General features: G+C 43.6%; 1 protein-coding gene across 2 annotated transcripts in view; it reads right to left on the bottom strand.

The window, feature by feature from the left end:
* The window catches only part of LOC138292311 (glycoprotein-N-acetylgalactosamine 3-beta-galactosyltransferase 1-A-like), a 148,209-nt gene that overhangs the window by 79,130 nt on the left and 51,915 nt on the right, over positions 1-17,164 (bottom strand). The window contains exon 2 of one of the 2 annotated variants that reach the window (XM_069230852.1): positions 6,551-6,791. In XM_069230852.1, coding sequence (XP_069086953.1) covers positions 6,551-6,752 — 202 coding nt within the window. In that variant the 5' untranslated portion in view covers positions 6,753-6,791. Of the gene's footprint in view, positions 1-6,550; positions 6,792-17,164 lie in introns of those variants that run through there. The other variant, XM_069230853.1, reaches the window with a different exon arrangement.

Below are 17,164 nucleotides of genomic sequence, written 5' to 3'. Positions count from 1 at the left end.
GTTGGGTTTTGGATGGGACTAAAATAGGTGGTGAGAAGTCTAATGTCAATCTGATTAAAGGAAGGGTTGTGAAAACTGAAGAGGACAGCAGTTTGAGGTACAATGAATTGAAAAAGGTTAAGACAGTTGAATTTTGTATAGGTGAGCAGGTCAGGAATAGGAGCCCTCGCAGTTCCAAGAAGACCATTTATAAGTTTTATCCTTAAACAACAGTGATTCAAGTGTCTAAACATGCAGTAAAAATAGAGAATGGGAAATGGTGGAGCAAGAGCAGTGTGGCTAAGGTGAACAAAGAATGTGATGGGAACCTAGCATGTCAAGAAACCATTCCTGTGTTGGTAGAAGTGAGTGAATTGCCGCAGTGATGTTTGGACAGTGGCAGCAGTCAGAGAGCAATGGAGGGTGATCAAAGCGAAAGACTTGGAGCTTTCGGGACCCCAGCAGACAATGGTACTGATGCTATGTCTGGTGACGGTGCGAGAGTGGATGGTTCTTAGATCAAGTATGACGGGAGTTCTATGACACATGTCCTACTATCAGTGCAGAGATGATCAGAAGCGGGAGGAGGGTAGGTTTGCCCAAGTATTTGAGAGATTATGTTTTATCATGAATGTTTTCTCCATTTTGACCTGTTGGTAATCCTTATTATTTGTTGTTCCATTTGAATATGGTCTTTATCTCTGAGTTTGCTGTTATTTGAAGTTGTTTGTTTTACTGTAGCCTGTGTATAGTCCATTGTCTTTTCTCTGTGTTTTGTGCTTAGTTTTATGTTAGTTTAGATCGAGGTTTTGTGTGGGATTGTTATTATTATTAAAATTTGTATGTCTGTGTTTGAACAAATGGAGATGTGTTCTGTCCTTAGGTCCTTTCTTTATGTCTGGGGTTAAGTGGAATATGAATAGGTAGTTTATGATGTCATATTGTCATGGTTACAACTGACTCTGGAGGTAACAGTTGCACAGCTGCCTGAGAACAGTCAGATACTGAATGCTTGTTTCGTTACCATGAAATAAATTCTTTACAACTCTTAAGTGTATCATTCTTGCTCATTTGAGAACATAACACTGTTCTAGAGAAACCATCTTTTCCACCACCATAGTCTGGCTGGCATAGGTAATCCCGCTGAACAGTCACTGTGACCTCATTCACTGTGACCCTCTGGAAGGGATTCCTATCACCTCCAGCGATCACCAGCTAACCGTCTGGATCCACTTCCCAGCTAAGGGACACTAGGACCCCCTATTAGTAATCCCGCCTCAAAGTTACACTAGTCACTCCCTTGGAGTGCCTACTGTGTTATCCTTCCTATTGGGACAAGAGAAATCTCCATTTTAGTGCTCTGGCTGTAGGCAATCAAAACACCTACCTCTCTCAAAGGGTTTCTTTTTCCCCAGGTTTACACTTCACAGATTTTCAGGAGTGAGTTGGACTTTTTCCGCTTTTCAGACGTGTGGGGCCCAAAGGGGTTTTCTTTTTGAGACTTGTTGCTTTCCTCCATTTCTCGGGGTGGGCCTCACCCTCCCTCCAATTTTTGGAATCTCTGCCCTGGAATCTTTTGGACACCACATCTCCACAAATCAACTGCCCTTCAAAGCTCACTAGGGTCAGTCAGCTTGGACTCCACTAGATGCGGGTGCAGTTCTGAAGAACAATCACTTCAAGATATGCTCTGCATAACCACACTATATAGCCCACCATAAGTGTTCCGTTTATTGTCCTTTTCTGAGCCTTCTAGTGCTCTCAATGAGGTATGTACAAACTCTACCCATGTTTGATGTGCCTGTTTGTGTATGTCCCAGAAATTCTTATAGTCCTCTTCAGGTATGAGACATACCTTCTGCAGTCGAACATCCTTCACGTGGGTGCATGAGTCAGCTACTCCTAATCTAGAGTCAGGAGTGTGTCCCTCTCCAAGGTTGGTACAGGCTCCCACAAAAAGGCTCACCAGGGCTGCTCATCTATCCTGCACATTCTCAATGCTACAGGCTCCCACAAAAAGGCTCACCAGGGCTGCTCATCTATCCTGCACATTCTCAATGCTCTTCCAAAGGAGGAAAACCATTTATCAATGTCAAGCTCCACCACAAAGCTAGGCACAATACTGTTTGCCAAGCAAGAGTTGTGTGGTTCCCCTGTAGACCCCTCACCATTGCTTCCACCATCTTCACTGGACAGCATGAGTCCCATTCTGACTTTCTACTCTTCCAAGCCCATCTTTTACTTCAATGCTAGATTATTTTCCTCCAGGGCCATGAACCCTGTTTGGCCTAGAGCTCCTTTGATGACTGCTTGTCACTCGACTCCATCTGGCTGATGGCCTGTTCAGAAGGGCTTGTGTTGTCACAGCCTGTACCACTCCCAACTCTTGAAGGTCTACTGAAGAGCCCATTCTGGGGCAGGTTATCCTCTGCTCCCTCCTCTTCTTTGGCACCCTCAATCTACACATCCTCCACTGAAGTAGTCTGTAGCTGGCAGACCTTTGCCAGGCCCTAAAGGCTTAGTGGAAATCCTCCTTCTTACGTTCCCTGCTCAATTTCAGCCCTCTCTTTTACCATGCTTGTCAGCTCCACTATGCCAAAGCTCTCCATGGTAGACAGATTGACCTCCATTTTCCCAAAAAGGACTAAGGATGCAAAACCTACACTCCAAAACAATTAAAAAAAAAAAAAACACAAAGATGACCCAAAAAAGATTTTAGATCAATTAAACATCAAAAGTCATTTTTGCTGTTAACTGAATTTAGGGATTTCTAATTTCAGCTTTGAAAACTGAGTGGTACTACTAAACACTAGGGGCCTCATTACGACTTCGGCAGACGGTTCACACCGTCCGCCGAAGTCCTGATGGGTAGGTTGCTGTCAGTGCGGCCGCCTTCCTGCGGGCCCTATTACGAGTTCCCTGCTGGGTCAGCAGGCGGAAACTAAGTTTCCGCCTGCCTGCCCTCGGGGAACAGCCTACAACTTTGATGCCGGCTCATGTTTGAAGCAGCACCAGTCGCACTAAAAGCGTGAAGGGGCTGGCCATGGGGCCCCTGCACTGCCCATGGCAAGTGAATGGGCAGTGCAGGGCTCCCCCTGGGGCCCCCTGCACCCTGTCTCTGCAGCTTCACATGGTGGTGCTACTGCCATGTAAAAGCCAGAGGAGAGGGGGGTTGCAATCCCCAGGGCGGCACTCCTTGCAGAGCTGCCTTGGAGGATTAGGACCATAGCACCGCCAGTCCCTCCTGTGGAGGAAAACTGGTGGTGATGGCGGTCCGACCATGGCACAACCGCCACAGTGGTAATGTGGCAGTCAGACCGCTCTGTCAGACCACCATTGCGACCCTGGCAGTCTAAAGACCGCCAGGGTCATAATGAGGTTCTTAATCTGGATCCCATCACTGAACACCAATGCAATGAAGTAAATTATTAATTGGGGTGGATGTTAGTCCACCACAAGTAATACAGTCACTAACCGGTTCAAACATTTAAACCCAAACTCAATCCCTGGTAGTTATTGCACAGAGCAGGCAGGCTTATCTTAGAGAAAATGTGTAAACCATTTAAACCTATCAGTTAAGACCGACAAAGATATAACATAATAAAGATCCCTCTCCAATTTATAAAAAACAGATTAAAAATGTAAAAAGCAAAGTTACACCAAAACGACAAGAATGAAATAAGGGGAAGCAAAGAAGTGAATTTTTAAAGATTTAAGTGAAAAAGCGCAATGAAAAAGTAAACTGTCTACGGCTGCAGTTGATTATTTCTTTGTGCTTGGTACAAGTGGAAGCTGGTCCAGCCCTTCAGGTCTCCTCACAGGTTCAAATAGCAGGTGTAGTCGTCCTTTTCTACCACAGGTCCAGAAAGTGTTCTGAGAATGGTGCCTTAGAGTGACACAATTATGCCTGGCATCAGCTTGTAAGTTGGGGAGTGGTGACCCTGGCACCTCCCCATCCAATGGCATAAAAGTCCCCAGAGACAACTCTGTCCATTTTTGCTGCCGTTCCTTTTTGTCCTTTAGTAAACAATCCCACACAGTACCCTATTTACTTAAATCCAAGATGGGGGAAACCCTTCTCCCCGTGTGCAGAGATTGTGTGCCATGGTACTGAGCAGTCCCCTGCATGGTGTTCGCTCAAACTCAATTCTCGGGTACTCTCGTTCAACTGGTTTTGGTTCCAGCATGACTAGGGAGACAAAGGGTAGTTCTCGTCAGGTGTCAACTAACATTTACTTGTGAAAAGGCAGATTTCTTTGAAGTTCATTAAGTTCCTGGGCCCACCCCGCTGGTCTTCTTGCTAGGGGGAGAAAAGCACCTATGCCATTGTCACTGCCCCGGGAGCAGTTTTCACACCTCATTAGAGTGAAGACTTTGGACACGTTTGACAGCAGCTCGAAAGCTAGTGTAAATAAGTCACCAGGAGCTTCAGGAAGGGAAAATGTAGCTTTTCAAAAGTTGCTTTTCCTTAATATTCACTTAAAATACCTCCCGGGGTGCAAGTGCACTAATATTATGCCGTCTTGTCTGTGACACGCCACAAATAACGGAGCTGTTATTATTAGAGCATTATATTAAGTGCATACATGATTCAGGGGTATCACTGCACTATAAACAGCACAGGTTGCTGTATCATGGAATGTGAACAAAACATAAAGGTGCTGCTCACTTACAATATGTTCTGGTAACAATTACAATACAAGGTACGATGTAATGTGTTTTCTATGCTACCTGGGGCTGTGTGAGCATTAGTGGGAAATTGCTGGCTATGCCTTATGTTGCTAAATACCAATATAATTGTTTTCCAAAAAACAAAATACCACTTCACCACTGAATTTTATTTTTAATAAATATTAAACATTTAGCTGGCCCAAACTCAAAATAGCAGAATTAATATTCAATCTGTACTCTAGTTTTCTCATAGGTAGCCATGGCCTTCAAAAGAGAAAATAGCTTTTGTGAGCTTGAGAATTCAGGATATGGAAACATAAAATTTAAACAGGTCCCACTTTGAAATACTATGCCCCCCTTCATAGTGGGCAACAAAACCTTCATAGGGGTGATTTATTAATACTTAAAAGGAAGGTGTAACCCTGTCAAAAGGGATATTTTCATAGGTTAGGATGCAGATTTAAATTGCAGAAGTCAGGCTACAGTAGTAGACCTGAAGCTATGTTTTCCTGGTCTCACTAGTGGATGAATGGCACAATAAGTGCTGCCCAGTGGTGACATATAACTTTTCATGCCATGGGTGTTGTTCTCACACCCATGACAGTGACTTTCATTGAAGAGTTAATTTTGCTGTTTGCTGGTTAGGCAATTTCTACAAGTTTCTGGTCTCAGAGCAGATACAGTGGGCACTGCAGAGCAGTGCCCCAGTCTAAGTGTCTGAATGTTAGCAATAAAATTCACAAAAAAGGGGGAATTGACCTGGCACAAGGGGGCATTTTCTTACAGCGTCATCTTAGGGATACACTGCCAAGTGAGATACCGGAACTCAACCCACACAGCATCTAAAAGTAGCCACAAATTGCCTCGACAGGCACAGACACAGTCTGGACTTGTCTGGTCCAGGAGAACTAGAGAGGCTGCTTCTGCTCTTCACGCTTAGCAGTGAGGTGAGCTAGAGTACCAGCCTCAAACTTACCTTACCGTTTCATCACAGACCACCTGAAAGAAAGGTAAGTTTAATAAAATCACCAGCAGCAAACCCGTTCATGCTCATACCTATATGCTCATTCACTGCTCTGCTTCCAATCGTAAATAACACGGAAAATAACATTTGCCAGTGTTTACACCTCATTTTACTAAGGATACAGCAAAGGATCCTAGAAGTATAATATTATTAAAACTTGAAGCATGGCTGTGGGAATTATGAGGGGTTTGGAGCTGACCAAGCTCAGATATGATGCACTATTTAGCTGCAGAAAGATAGAGCTGCCACCAGATTATAGAATCACCCAGACAAAGCAGCGTGCCAGAGCATCTGAGGAACGGGAACAGAACACCCAGGCCTCGGATAGGAGGCAAGAGTCTGTTATGGTGAGCTGCCTTCGAGAGGCACGAAACACTTACAGCTCACACTCCTATTATTAATAGTCTCTCTGTTGGGGAGAAGGGGACAGCTTCTATATTTCAAACGAAGGCTATGAAAATGCAGGCGATGAGAAGCACTGCATAGTAAAGAAACGGAATTTCATAAAGCCAATGATATATGAAGGGGTGTAAGAGGAAATGGTGAGCCAAGTATGCACTCTCCGTGTTGTCAAAAATGGGGAAACAGAAAGACCTGGATGTCTTCTATATAACATAACTTGATAAGAATCCTGATAAAACAATAGTGTACCTGAGCATGCCGTGAGTCACAAACTTACCAAACTGCTCTCCTCACACTCTGATGCGCAACCCTTAGTTGGATCAATGTGGCGATCCATATTTAGCAAACACTGTAATTTTCTGTATTTTAACAGGACACTTTGAAACAGCTTTGAGATGTCCTACTGGTGCTTTACAACACACTATAAACATTCTACCTTCCCAAATCCACTCCAGATCTTCCGTGCATACCCACCTGAATGATGAGGGTGAACCAAGTTAAACAAGGCTGATTTATGTATGACCGATTGGAGGTTATTGGTGTTTACTGGCGTGGGCTGGATGACGCTTTGAAAATCGCTAGGTCCAAACAAATTATGCAGAATGTAGAAGGCAGTGATGAACCCCACAGCAAGGCCAGAGTTGAACATCAGCCAGGACAGCTTGAGAAAGGCCATCTTTCCTCTACAATATTCTTAGCTCTGCACAGTAGAAACCTGAGAACACAAACACAAGACAGAGGTGGATGATCTTGCATTATAGTAATACACTTAGGGTTTCCATCATAGATCTGTATTCTTAACAGGCTCTCGAGATGCACACCTAAAATTTCAATGATGTATCCATGCATGCCTAAAACCTCTGAGCCCAACATTGCTCTACAAGCCATTATGTTAAAACCCCACTTCCTTAAGCAACAGCAATGTTATTGCATTTGGTCTATAGGACTCAGTGATGCTTGCTAAGTGTAGTGATGATCAGTCAAATCTACAGGAAAGGGAGTCTTAAAATGGTTCTTTCCATTCACATCTTAACAGATATTTTTGACACAGACAAGGATAAAAAGCTGCTGAACAAAGGTAACCATATTTGCAAGTTAGGCCACGCTTGCTTTCATGTGTTGCACATTGTACGAATGGTGATATTCCATTCAGTATTTTTCTGATTGTTAGGTTGAAGTCTACCAGACTGAAAAGGCATACTGGGGTAAAGCTGAAACCTTACCTAGGAATACATTCCACCCATTCTTTACCATCAGCTTTGTGTTTTGTAACTCATATTTGCTTGCTCTATATTCGCTGGCTTTATTAGTTTTAGCCCGCCCAGCATGTCAATGTCCCTCCTGTGAATCACAGCCTATTTACCACATCTCTGACTAGCTTCTTGTACTCTTCCACAAACGCTTGGTTTACGGGAACTCCTATTTAGGTCTCTTCGAGTCTATTGTTTAAAACAAGGGGCTTGCAGTCCACGTACTTCATACCTTTTTTTTACTTTATTGCCACTCTTTGCTGCTTCATAGTTGGCCAGCACATGCCAGTCATCATTTCCTTTTCTTTGTCCCAAAGCATAGATTGGACCATTTTAGTTAGAGTGTGTCTGCCTGTTATTCAGGTACCTTTTCTTCTTCCCCCTCGAAACCAACACATTTCCATGTTGTTGTCCTCATCTCCCCACCCCTTCCCGTCTTTACTTTAAACATTATCACACACCCTTTCACCTGGCCTTGTGACCATTACCCCAACTGATACCCAATTGTAAGAAACGTACTTGTGCGGCCACTTTGACTCAAAACACAACCTTACCTCATTTTAAAAACAATGGTCTTTTATGGCTATTCTCAATGCACATATTTTAAAAGCATAAACATTTTTATATTTCTCTCTTCTCATTTGTAAGAGTCAGGATACAATAAGAAGAACTACCCGATATGAATATTTTGTCAGCTATAATTACAGAGCAAGTTTCCACAAGTTGGGGGGGGGGGGGAGGGGGGGGGGGGGATTTCTCAAGAAGGTTTTATAGCGCTTGCAACTTTATCTGACTCCATTTCAATGCATTCCTAATGTCTACAGATAAGAGACTAAAGGAATAAGGAGATTGTGAGGCCTTATATTCTGTTTCAGAATATACTTTCTGTGACAGGGACTCTGAAGCGTGGGCGTGATAGCATCCCCAACCTTCGTTTGGTGTGGCACTGAAGAAGGCCACATCGATGGCACCTCGGGCAGGGTTGATTTAGATAGCAAAAGATATCGACTGCCACTTTGTATTTAGGCCTGACCCTGGCAAAGCGGACAGAGCACGAGAGTGGAAGGCTGGAACTCTTCCATCGCTGGCGGTATGGAAGAATAGTATGGACCATTGTATGGGGATGGAAGTGGCAGTATTAGAAGCTAGAGGATGTACCCAGAAACTTCCCAGAATCTCGCTGGCATTGGAGGATTATAGGGGTATTGAACTGGAACCTATCATACCAAAGTTTTTCTTGCTGGATGATGAATTCTGGGCATCTACAGCCTGAAAACGGTCGGTGTGATTGTGAGATACTGAATTTCCTTTGGTAATTTACATTCTGTTACATTGGTGGAAAATGGGGGGGGGGGAGAATGTGTTTGTGCAGACACTGGTATTTTTCTGTGACTTTTCAGTTGTTCGTAATTGGTTATTAGTTGGCCTCATGGGCCTTGTTTTCGGCTTACACTGCAAAATCAATAAAGTATGTTTAAAAAAAAAAAAAAATCTGTTTCATTACAATTCAAAAATTAAGTTACTTCCTTTGCACTCTCAATTCGATGAAAGTATCAAGATGAGAATGCTAACTCCATTGTGCGGTACGTGGATAACAACAAAGATACAGCATCTGTTTCTCTTCTAGAGATTAGGGGCACAAATGGAGGGCAGTATGGAATTAAACCCACAAAATAACTCCACGACTCATAATCCATGCCATGTGGATTTTGAGTCATGGAGTTGGGAGTCGTTCTACTTATACACTACCTTTCATCCACCTCTCCCCTCCGGCCGGTTAGCATTAATGCAGCCCTCGGCCACACCATGATCATATTTGTTTAGGAAATTTTTGCTAGTACCCATGGTGTACAACATCTCTACAAATCACTGGCAAACCAAATAGGTCCCAAATGCGAGACCTATTGGCCTTGCCAATGCATGGTTACATAAGTTGCCCTAAGAAGGTATTTAGGGGGGACAAAAATGATGGGGGAGGGCACTGTCTTCTTTATGTTGCCCATCAACCTTCTTTTAGCATTTTTAGCAACATGCCCCTGATATCATCAGGATGTGTTCCGATTTCCTTTAGACATCCTGGGATGGATGTGGCCACAAGGAACAGTACTGAGTTCCGAGGTACACAAAGTCTTTACTGCTGTCCTTTCGGTTATGTGACGGTGTGGTCTTAGGGGTGAGGATGCACATTGTCAGGACCTGAGCTTGCACTAAAAGCTGTACACAGGGGAAGAAGTGATAGGGTATACATGGGCTCACTGAATGTACCAGACTTTTGGTCAGTCAGTCGCTGGACAGGTTTTTGACTTGTATGACGACAGTGATTTTCATGACTATAAGACAGATAGGTGGGTTGTTTTGCTTTCTACGGATGTTTGGGAGAGTCTGAATTCAGGTATTTCAAAGGCTGGGCAATTAGAAATTCTCATTAGCCTGGGGGAATGGAACAGGAGCGAGTGGCCAAAAACTAGAGCCCAGGCATGGAATCTTGTGAACTGGAGCACTTCTGCACAATTCTAAGGCAATCTAAAAAACACAGGATCTCATAATCAAAAATGGGGAATTCAGACACCCAAAGGAAGCAGGAGTGCTCACGTGTGGCACATAGAATGACACTATGTTCCAGTAGTCGTCCAGAGAGACTCAATGGTATGCGGGATTTCAGATATGTTGGGTATTACGAGTTCTCCTGTGCCCTGTTGTAATGCTTAAGCTCTGCACATTGGTTTTTGGTGCAGTATATGGGTCACTAGTCATTGTGTACTGCCATCTAATATTTACAAACTTGAATAAGTTATGAAACTGGGGTCAAGTATGCATGGAGACATATCCTGAGGCTCATATAAAAAGTGATAATGGTGGTCACTGAGAAAAAAACCTAGGGAAGACAATTCTTGCAGGTCAAGTATTGGCCTTTGTGCTTTTCTTGAACTCCACCTCTGCCTGGCGTGGATCTGGGTCATCGTTTTCAGGCCATATACAACATTCTCCTCTTGCCACCGACCACACAACATGGATGGTCACTGTCTATTGCACATGGCTTCGTAGCTCGTACTGGTGCCCCATCCTGGAAGGGTCACTCCTGTGTGATAAGACAGAGGGGAAGTGGCCGTTTCCTAGATACACATCACGATTTGACATCTCAAACGTTGAAAGGCTTGTTTGTGTAAATTTACAAAAAAGCTGAAATTACAAATGCCTTGCTCTGAAGCCCATCAAAAGATTTGGATATTGTTATCCAATGAGCAGACTGAGGATCGGTGTTACGCAAAAAAGAAGAGAATTTATACTTGCTTGTTCAATATTGTGCCAAGATTCTACGGGGGAGCCCAGCTCCGGAAAGCCTACATATTCAATAGGGTGATCTACCTAGAAACTTAAGTCCAAAATTATGAACGGATAATTCCAATGGCCTTATTGGAGAATGTGCAATCAAAACCCTGTTGTGTATAGTACTTTGAAACTGCATAAAAGCTATATAATTACAATCCAACACAAGTATCAAAGACAAGAGGGTCCGCACATACATACTGCCGAATGTATCTTGCTTGGCACCCTGATGTCGTGCCCTTGCGTGACAATGCACAATATGACAATGTCATGTCCCCCATCTGCCGGGGGCATGTTGCCCTCCTCCATCACCCCACCTGCAACAGCAACAGAGGAGCTATGGTGTTCTATGTTTCACAAGCCAGACTGCAAGAATATTCGGATCAACCAACACAAACCTCAGAGAGAAAAACACAAAAAACACAAAAAAGGAAAGAAGCCAATGAAAGACACAAAACACTGTGACAAAAGGAAGAACACAGGTAAGAAAAAAAACCTGCAAGAGCGAAATAAAGGGGCAGGGAATGTTTGGTGATGGATGAAAAAGGCAAGATGTGGAATCAAGACTTCGGAACCTTGGTATTTGACACACCAACATTCAACAGTGTCTATTGGCTATAGGCTAAAAGCTATAGGCTTTTGAGAAAAACTTTTGGCCCAGGATCGTATCCTCTGTTGACATGTTCCACCACCCTGTTCAGCATATCCTGCCTTGCAGAAGTTCCTAAAGGCCTTCTTCAGGACAGACAACAAAACAGTGCAGTCCACTCGCTGCACAGTCGCAGAACCTGTTACAACCACATTCAGATTCCCATAAACGATCACCAGGCGAAAGGCTCGGTCAGCATATATCAACATTAAGCTTTAAATACCCCTCCATCGCTACCTCAATTTGGAACTGTAAGCTCAGCATCATACTAGTTAGATAGGATACTCAACAACCTGCAGCAACTTCTGAATAGTTTGATGCTATGATTCACAAACAGCTCTACCTAACCTTTGCTGGTCCAGACAAGTACCCACGCACAGCTCTGTCCAATCACCTCAGTCCTGACCTGCATTATACCCTACAGATACACGTGCATCAATTCTCTGGTGGCGAGGTCACTACTGTTCCAAAGCAGGAGGCACATAGAATTCGGTCAAAGACCACACCCTGCAGTCGTCCATTGTGCACACACCACTCCCCAACGCACCTCAATCCTGACCTGCAGCACCTCCTAATATTCCAGCACTGAAGCACAAACTTGGCATTTTGCTGTATCATTAACCTCGACATACCGGCAGCCCCCCTGATGTCAAAGCACAGCGTCCCCCACTCTTGTGACCACACACTGAGCCGAAGGCCCCTACGGGTGGGTGCAGAAATGGCACTGAACATAAGCCACTTCTGCAGCTTCCTCTTGGAGTGTATTAAAAGCACATGCAGTGCCTGTAGATCTGGCATTTAGCTGCTACAAATGCTTCATCAGTGCCTAGTGAGTTTTGGCATTAACATACGTGCACTCTTAGTCATTCTTGCACTCGTGCAGCCATTCACCCACCCATTGATTCTTGTCCATTCACTCATCCACAATAAAAACACACACACACCCAACAAGCACATGTGAGATACATAAAAGAAGATAAACATGCTGCCACTAAACATGGTGAGCATATGCTTGCCATATTAAGAAATAGCAGCGGGTGGCTATTTGCTAAGATATTTTATTTACTGTATAATTGTTTTGAAGTTCAAGCATACTTGCCAATTCAGAAGCAATGTATTGGACACATTGGAGCTGTAAAACAATGATACATTATTCACAATACAAATCAACGTTTACCACTTAACTAAGACTACCAGTAAACATTATGATGGTTGGGCCATAAATGAACAAACAGTATGTGCAATACTGCATCATTGTTACACAGATCCAAGATGGCCGACATGATACTTCTAAACATAGAAGAACATTTGTAAGGGTAAAACAAGGGTAGACTCTGAACAAAATATGTCAAGATGATTGCAGTGACCCCACAGGATCCATGTAACAAAATACCTGCCTCCAGGTTTTAACACAGTGTAATAACAATCAACTGTTAAAAGACTATTGACTTTCACACAAGCTTTGACCAATAAATAGGCAAAACCTATAGTTTTTTCATAACGTTTCACAATAAACTGTTTTGACATGTGCGTATCTGGCTTAACTTTTCCTAATTAACTAACACAGCCTATAGCCTTAGCATTGGCTTGGCACTATAAACAACTCAGACATACTAAACTGATTGTAAACCTTCCCACAAGGCAACTTTCAAGGAATACAATTATAAAACTACAAATGCAAAAATTGAAGTTGCCAAACATTAAATGACACCTATCAAAAGCACCTAAGAAGGATCACCACCCTGCAAATCCTCTAACCCAAAGGTATGTCAAAGGAATGGTAACTAAAACCCTTCCGTACTATGGCATTCCATGTGGCAAAATATCTGTGTACAGGCTGTAACAGGGGATAATCCACTCTCAAAAGCCTACTTGCTTTTCACAATAAACGTGTCAGGTATACAGCCTTTGTCATAAGTTTTCATAATAAACAGATCAAACCGAGGGCACCCGACATACGTTTTCCCAATGAACTCATTCGGTTGATAGATATTCTAACTGACATGTCATTATAACCAACTCAGACATACTGAATAGAATTTAAGCTTTCCTAAAATGCAACCATAAGGCACACAAATCACAAAATTGCAAATATATAAAATTAACATTGGTAGAACAATATTTCTGATGGCTACTTTTAATCTCAGATTTCTCAGCTTTTGAATTATCCCAGGGGCCAGTGTGGATCTGAAACTGCTGAGATAGCTCTTCTGTGCTGGAAGGCAGCTTTGCTTCCTCCTTGATGTCTGTTACTTCCCAGTCATGTCATCAATTAGGAAATATCTGACCAATCGGAGCGGTTTCCATTTTTCTGCGCACTTCAGGAGCTGCTCTCCGTGATTTCATTTTTATGTAAAACCCATATTTTTATTAACCCCTTCGCTGCCAGGCCTTTTCCCCCTCAGGTGGCAGGCCTTTTTTTGCCTATTTGGGGCAGTTCGCGCTTAGGCCCTCATAACGTTTTGTCCACATAAGCTAACCAAGCCAAATTTGCGTCCTTTTTTTCCAACATCCTAGGGATTCTAGAGGTACCCAGACATTGTGGGTTCCCCTGAAGGAGGCCAAGAAATTAGCCAAAATACAGTGAAAATTTCGTTTTTAAAAAAAAAAATGGGAAAAAGTGGCTGCAGAAGGCGGCTTGTGGTTTTCCCCCTGAAAATGTCATCAACAAAGGGTTTGCGGTGCTAATCTCACCAGCTTCCCAGCTTTCAGGAACAGGCAGACTTGAATCAGAAAACCCAATTTTTCAACACAAATGTGGCATTTTACTGGGACATAACCCATTTTTACATTTTTTGTGCTTTCAGCCTCCTTCCAGTCAGTGACAGAAATGGGCATGAAACCAATGCTGGATCCCAGAAACCTAAACATTTCTGAAAAGTAGACAAAATTCTGAATTCAGCAAGGGGTCATTTGTGTAGATCCTACAAGGGTTTCCTACAGAAAATAACAACTGAAACAGAAAAATATTGAAATTGAGGTGAAACAAACATCAATTTTTCTCTACGTTTTATTCTAACTTTTTCCTGCAATGTCAGATTATCGAAAGCAATATACCGTTACGTCTGCTGGACTCCTCTGGTTGCGGGGATATATATAGGGCTTGTAGGTTCATCAAGAACCCTAGGTACCCAGAGCCAATAAATTAGCTGCACCCTGCAGTGCGTTTTCATTCTATACCGGGTATACAGCAATTCATTTGCTGAAATATAAAGAGTAAAAAATAGCTATCAAGAAAACCTTGGTATTTCCAAAAAGGGCACAAGATAAGGTGTTGAGGAGCAGTGGTTATTTGCACATCTCTAAATTCCAGGGTGACCATACTAGCATGTGAATTACAGGGCATTTCTCAAATAGATGTCTTTTTTACACACTCTCCTATATTTGGAAGGAAAAAATGTAGAGAAAGACAAGGGGCAATAACACTTGTTTTGCTAATCTATGTTCCCCCAAGTCTCCCGATAAAAATGATACCTCACTTGTGTGGGTAGGCCCAGCGCCCGCAACAGGAAACGCCCCAAAACGCAACGTGGACACATCCCATTTTTTTTTAAAGAAAACAGAGGTGTTTTTTGCAAAGTGCCTACCTGTAGATTTTGGCCTCTAGCTCAGCCGGCACCTAGGGAAACCTACCAAACCTGTGCATTTCTGAAAACTAGAGACCTAGGGGAATCCAAGATGGGGTGACTTGAGGGGCTCTGACCAGGTTATGTTACCCAGAATCCTTTGCAAACATCAAAATTTGGCCAAAAAAACCACTTTTTCCCTCTCATTTCGGTGACAGAAAGTTCTGGAATCTGAGAGGAGCCACACATTTCCTTCCACCCAGCGTTCCCCTAAGTCTCTCGATAAAAATGGTACCTCACTTCTGTGGGTAGGCCTAGCGCCCACAAAAGGAAATTGCCCAAAACACAACGTGGACACAAGATATTTTTTCACAGAAAACAGAGGTGTTTTTTGCAAAGTGCCTACCTGTGGATTTTGGCCTCTAGCTCAGCCGGCCCTGGGGGGGGGCAGAAATGCCCTAAAATAAATTTGACCCCCACCCCCCCCCCCCCCCCCCCCGAACCCCCCCTTGCCTACGGGGTCGCTCCCCCTGTGTGACATTGGCGCCAAAAAACAAATCCCCGGTGGCTAGTGGTTTCTGCCCCCTTGGGGGCAGATTGACCTAAAATCGGCCAATCTGCCCCCAAGGGGGGCAGAAATGGTCTAAATACAATTTGCCGCCCAGGGCAGCGACCCTTGCCTGATGGGTCGCTCCCCATCTCTAAAAAAACAAACAAAAAAAAAAAAAAAAAAACACAAAAAAAAAATTGCCCTGGCACCTAGAGGTTTCTGCCCCCCCGGGGGCAAATCAGCCTAATAATAGGCCGATCTGGGGCAGAAATGGCCTAAAATAAATTTGCCCCCCCCTCCCCAACACTCACCCCCCCTTGGGTGAAAATTGGCCTCATCAAAATAGGCCAATCTGCCCCCAAGGGGGGCAGAAATGGCCTAAATATAATTTGCCCCCTAGGGGAGCGACCCTTGCCTAAGGGGTCGCTCCCCACCTAAAAAAAAAAAATAAAAAAAAACATTAAAAAAAAAAAAAATAAAGATCCCTGATGCCTAGAGGTTTCTGCCCCCCCGGGCAGAAAAGGCCTTCACGAAAAATGCCCCCCCCCCCCTTGGAGCGACCCTTCACTGCAGGAAGTCTGGCACTTAGGTCAATTACTGCCACCTACTTGCTAGCTAGAAAGATCCATACAGAGTTGGAGATGGCGCAGATGGTGTTGCCATCCCAGACCACTTGAAAGATAACTCTGCAGAGATAGACAGAGGTGGACAAGACATAGCAAAGAAGTTCCTTAGAGTGGCGCTGGACATCAGGACCACTGGGTCTTTTATAGCACATAGAAGGCACATCTAGCTTCGCTCAATGGGCTTCATGGTGGGGGGGGGGGGATGTCAAAGCAAGCATATTAGATATGCCTTTGATTGATCTCGTCTCTTTGGTGATACGTTAGACTCAGCCTTTGAGAGGTTTAAAGCACGGTGGCTATGGCTTGTTTTTCGGGTTTGCATTCTCTGGCCCAAAACATCCATAGGTAATACTGGAAGTTTCTCAGCTACTCCAAAGGACTATTATTTCACCAGTACCAACTCTACTAGCCTATCCAGCAGCTGAACCAATTTCTTCCATGCCACAGAGAGAGCATCTTTGCCCTATGCGGCACTCCTCTGGTTGATCTCATTGCCACGCATGAAAATGGGTATTACCTGAGGTTCTGTGCCTTTCAGTTTTATTAGAAGGAGTCTTGGGGAATATGTTTCTGCGGATGCAGAATTTTTCACAACACAACACTTTTCTGTCCTATCCCTTTGATTTTATGACTGCTCAGCAAGCTGAGTCTAGACTGGGCACGTGTTATTCTGGTTTCCTCGGACTGGCCGAGAAAAGTGTACAGAGACCTTCTGAGCCTCACCCTATGTCCCCTGCTTCAGCTGCTGCTCAAAGTAAACTTTCTCTCACAGTCAGAGGGACAGGTTCTATCTACATTACCAAAAAACAACAGCAAGGGGGGCAGAGAGTGGGATATTCGGAGGATAAACTCCTGGTCCAGTGTGTGAAGTTCCCAATAATGTATAAACCAAAAATTGCACACACAGTTCCAAAAAGTGGAAAGTTGTATCTACCGGTTTTCCTGATCTGCAGAACCGGTAGATACAACTTTCCACTTTTTGGAACTGTGTGTGCAATTTTTGGTTTATACTCTATCTACATTACAACATCCAGGGTGTCTCCACATTCATGCCTGGACTTTGAATATGTTTGAACAGCAACATTTCTTTAAGGTATTATTCATCAAAACATTCAAAGCT

Source organism: Pleurodeles waltl, chromosome 4_2, assembly GCF_031143425.1.
Source record: "Pleurodeles waltl isolate 20211129_DDA chromosome 4_2, aPleWal1.hap1.20221129, whole genome shotgun sequence".
Taxonomy (NCBI): domain Eukaryota; kingdom Metazoa; phylum Chordata; class Amphibia; order Caudata; family Salamandridae; genus Pleurodeles; species Pleurodeles waltl.
The sequence above is the reverse complement of the archived record's forward strand: the minus strand, read 5'-3'. Positions and strand labels throughout refer to the sequence as shown.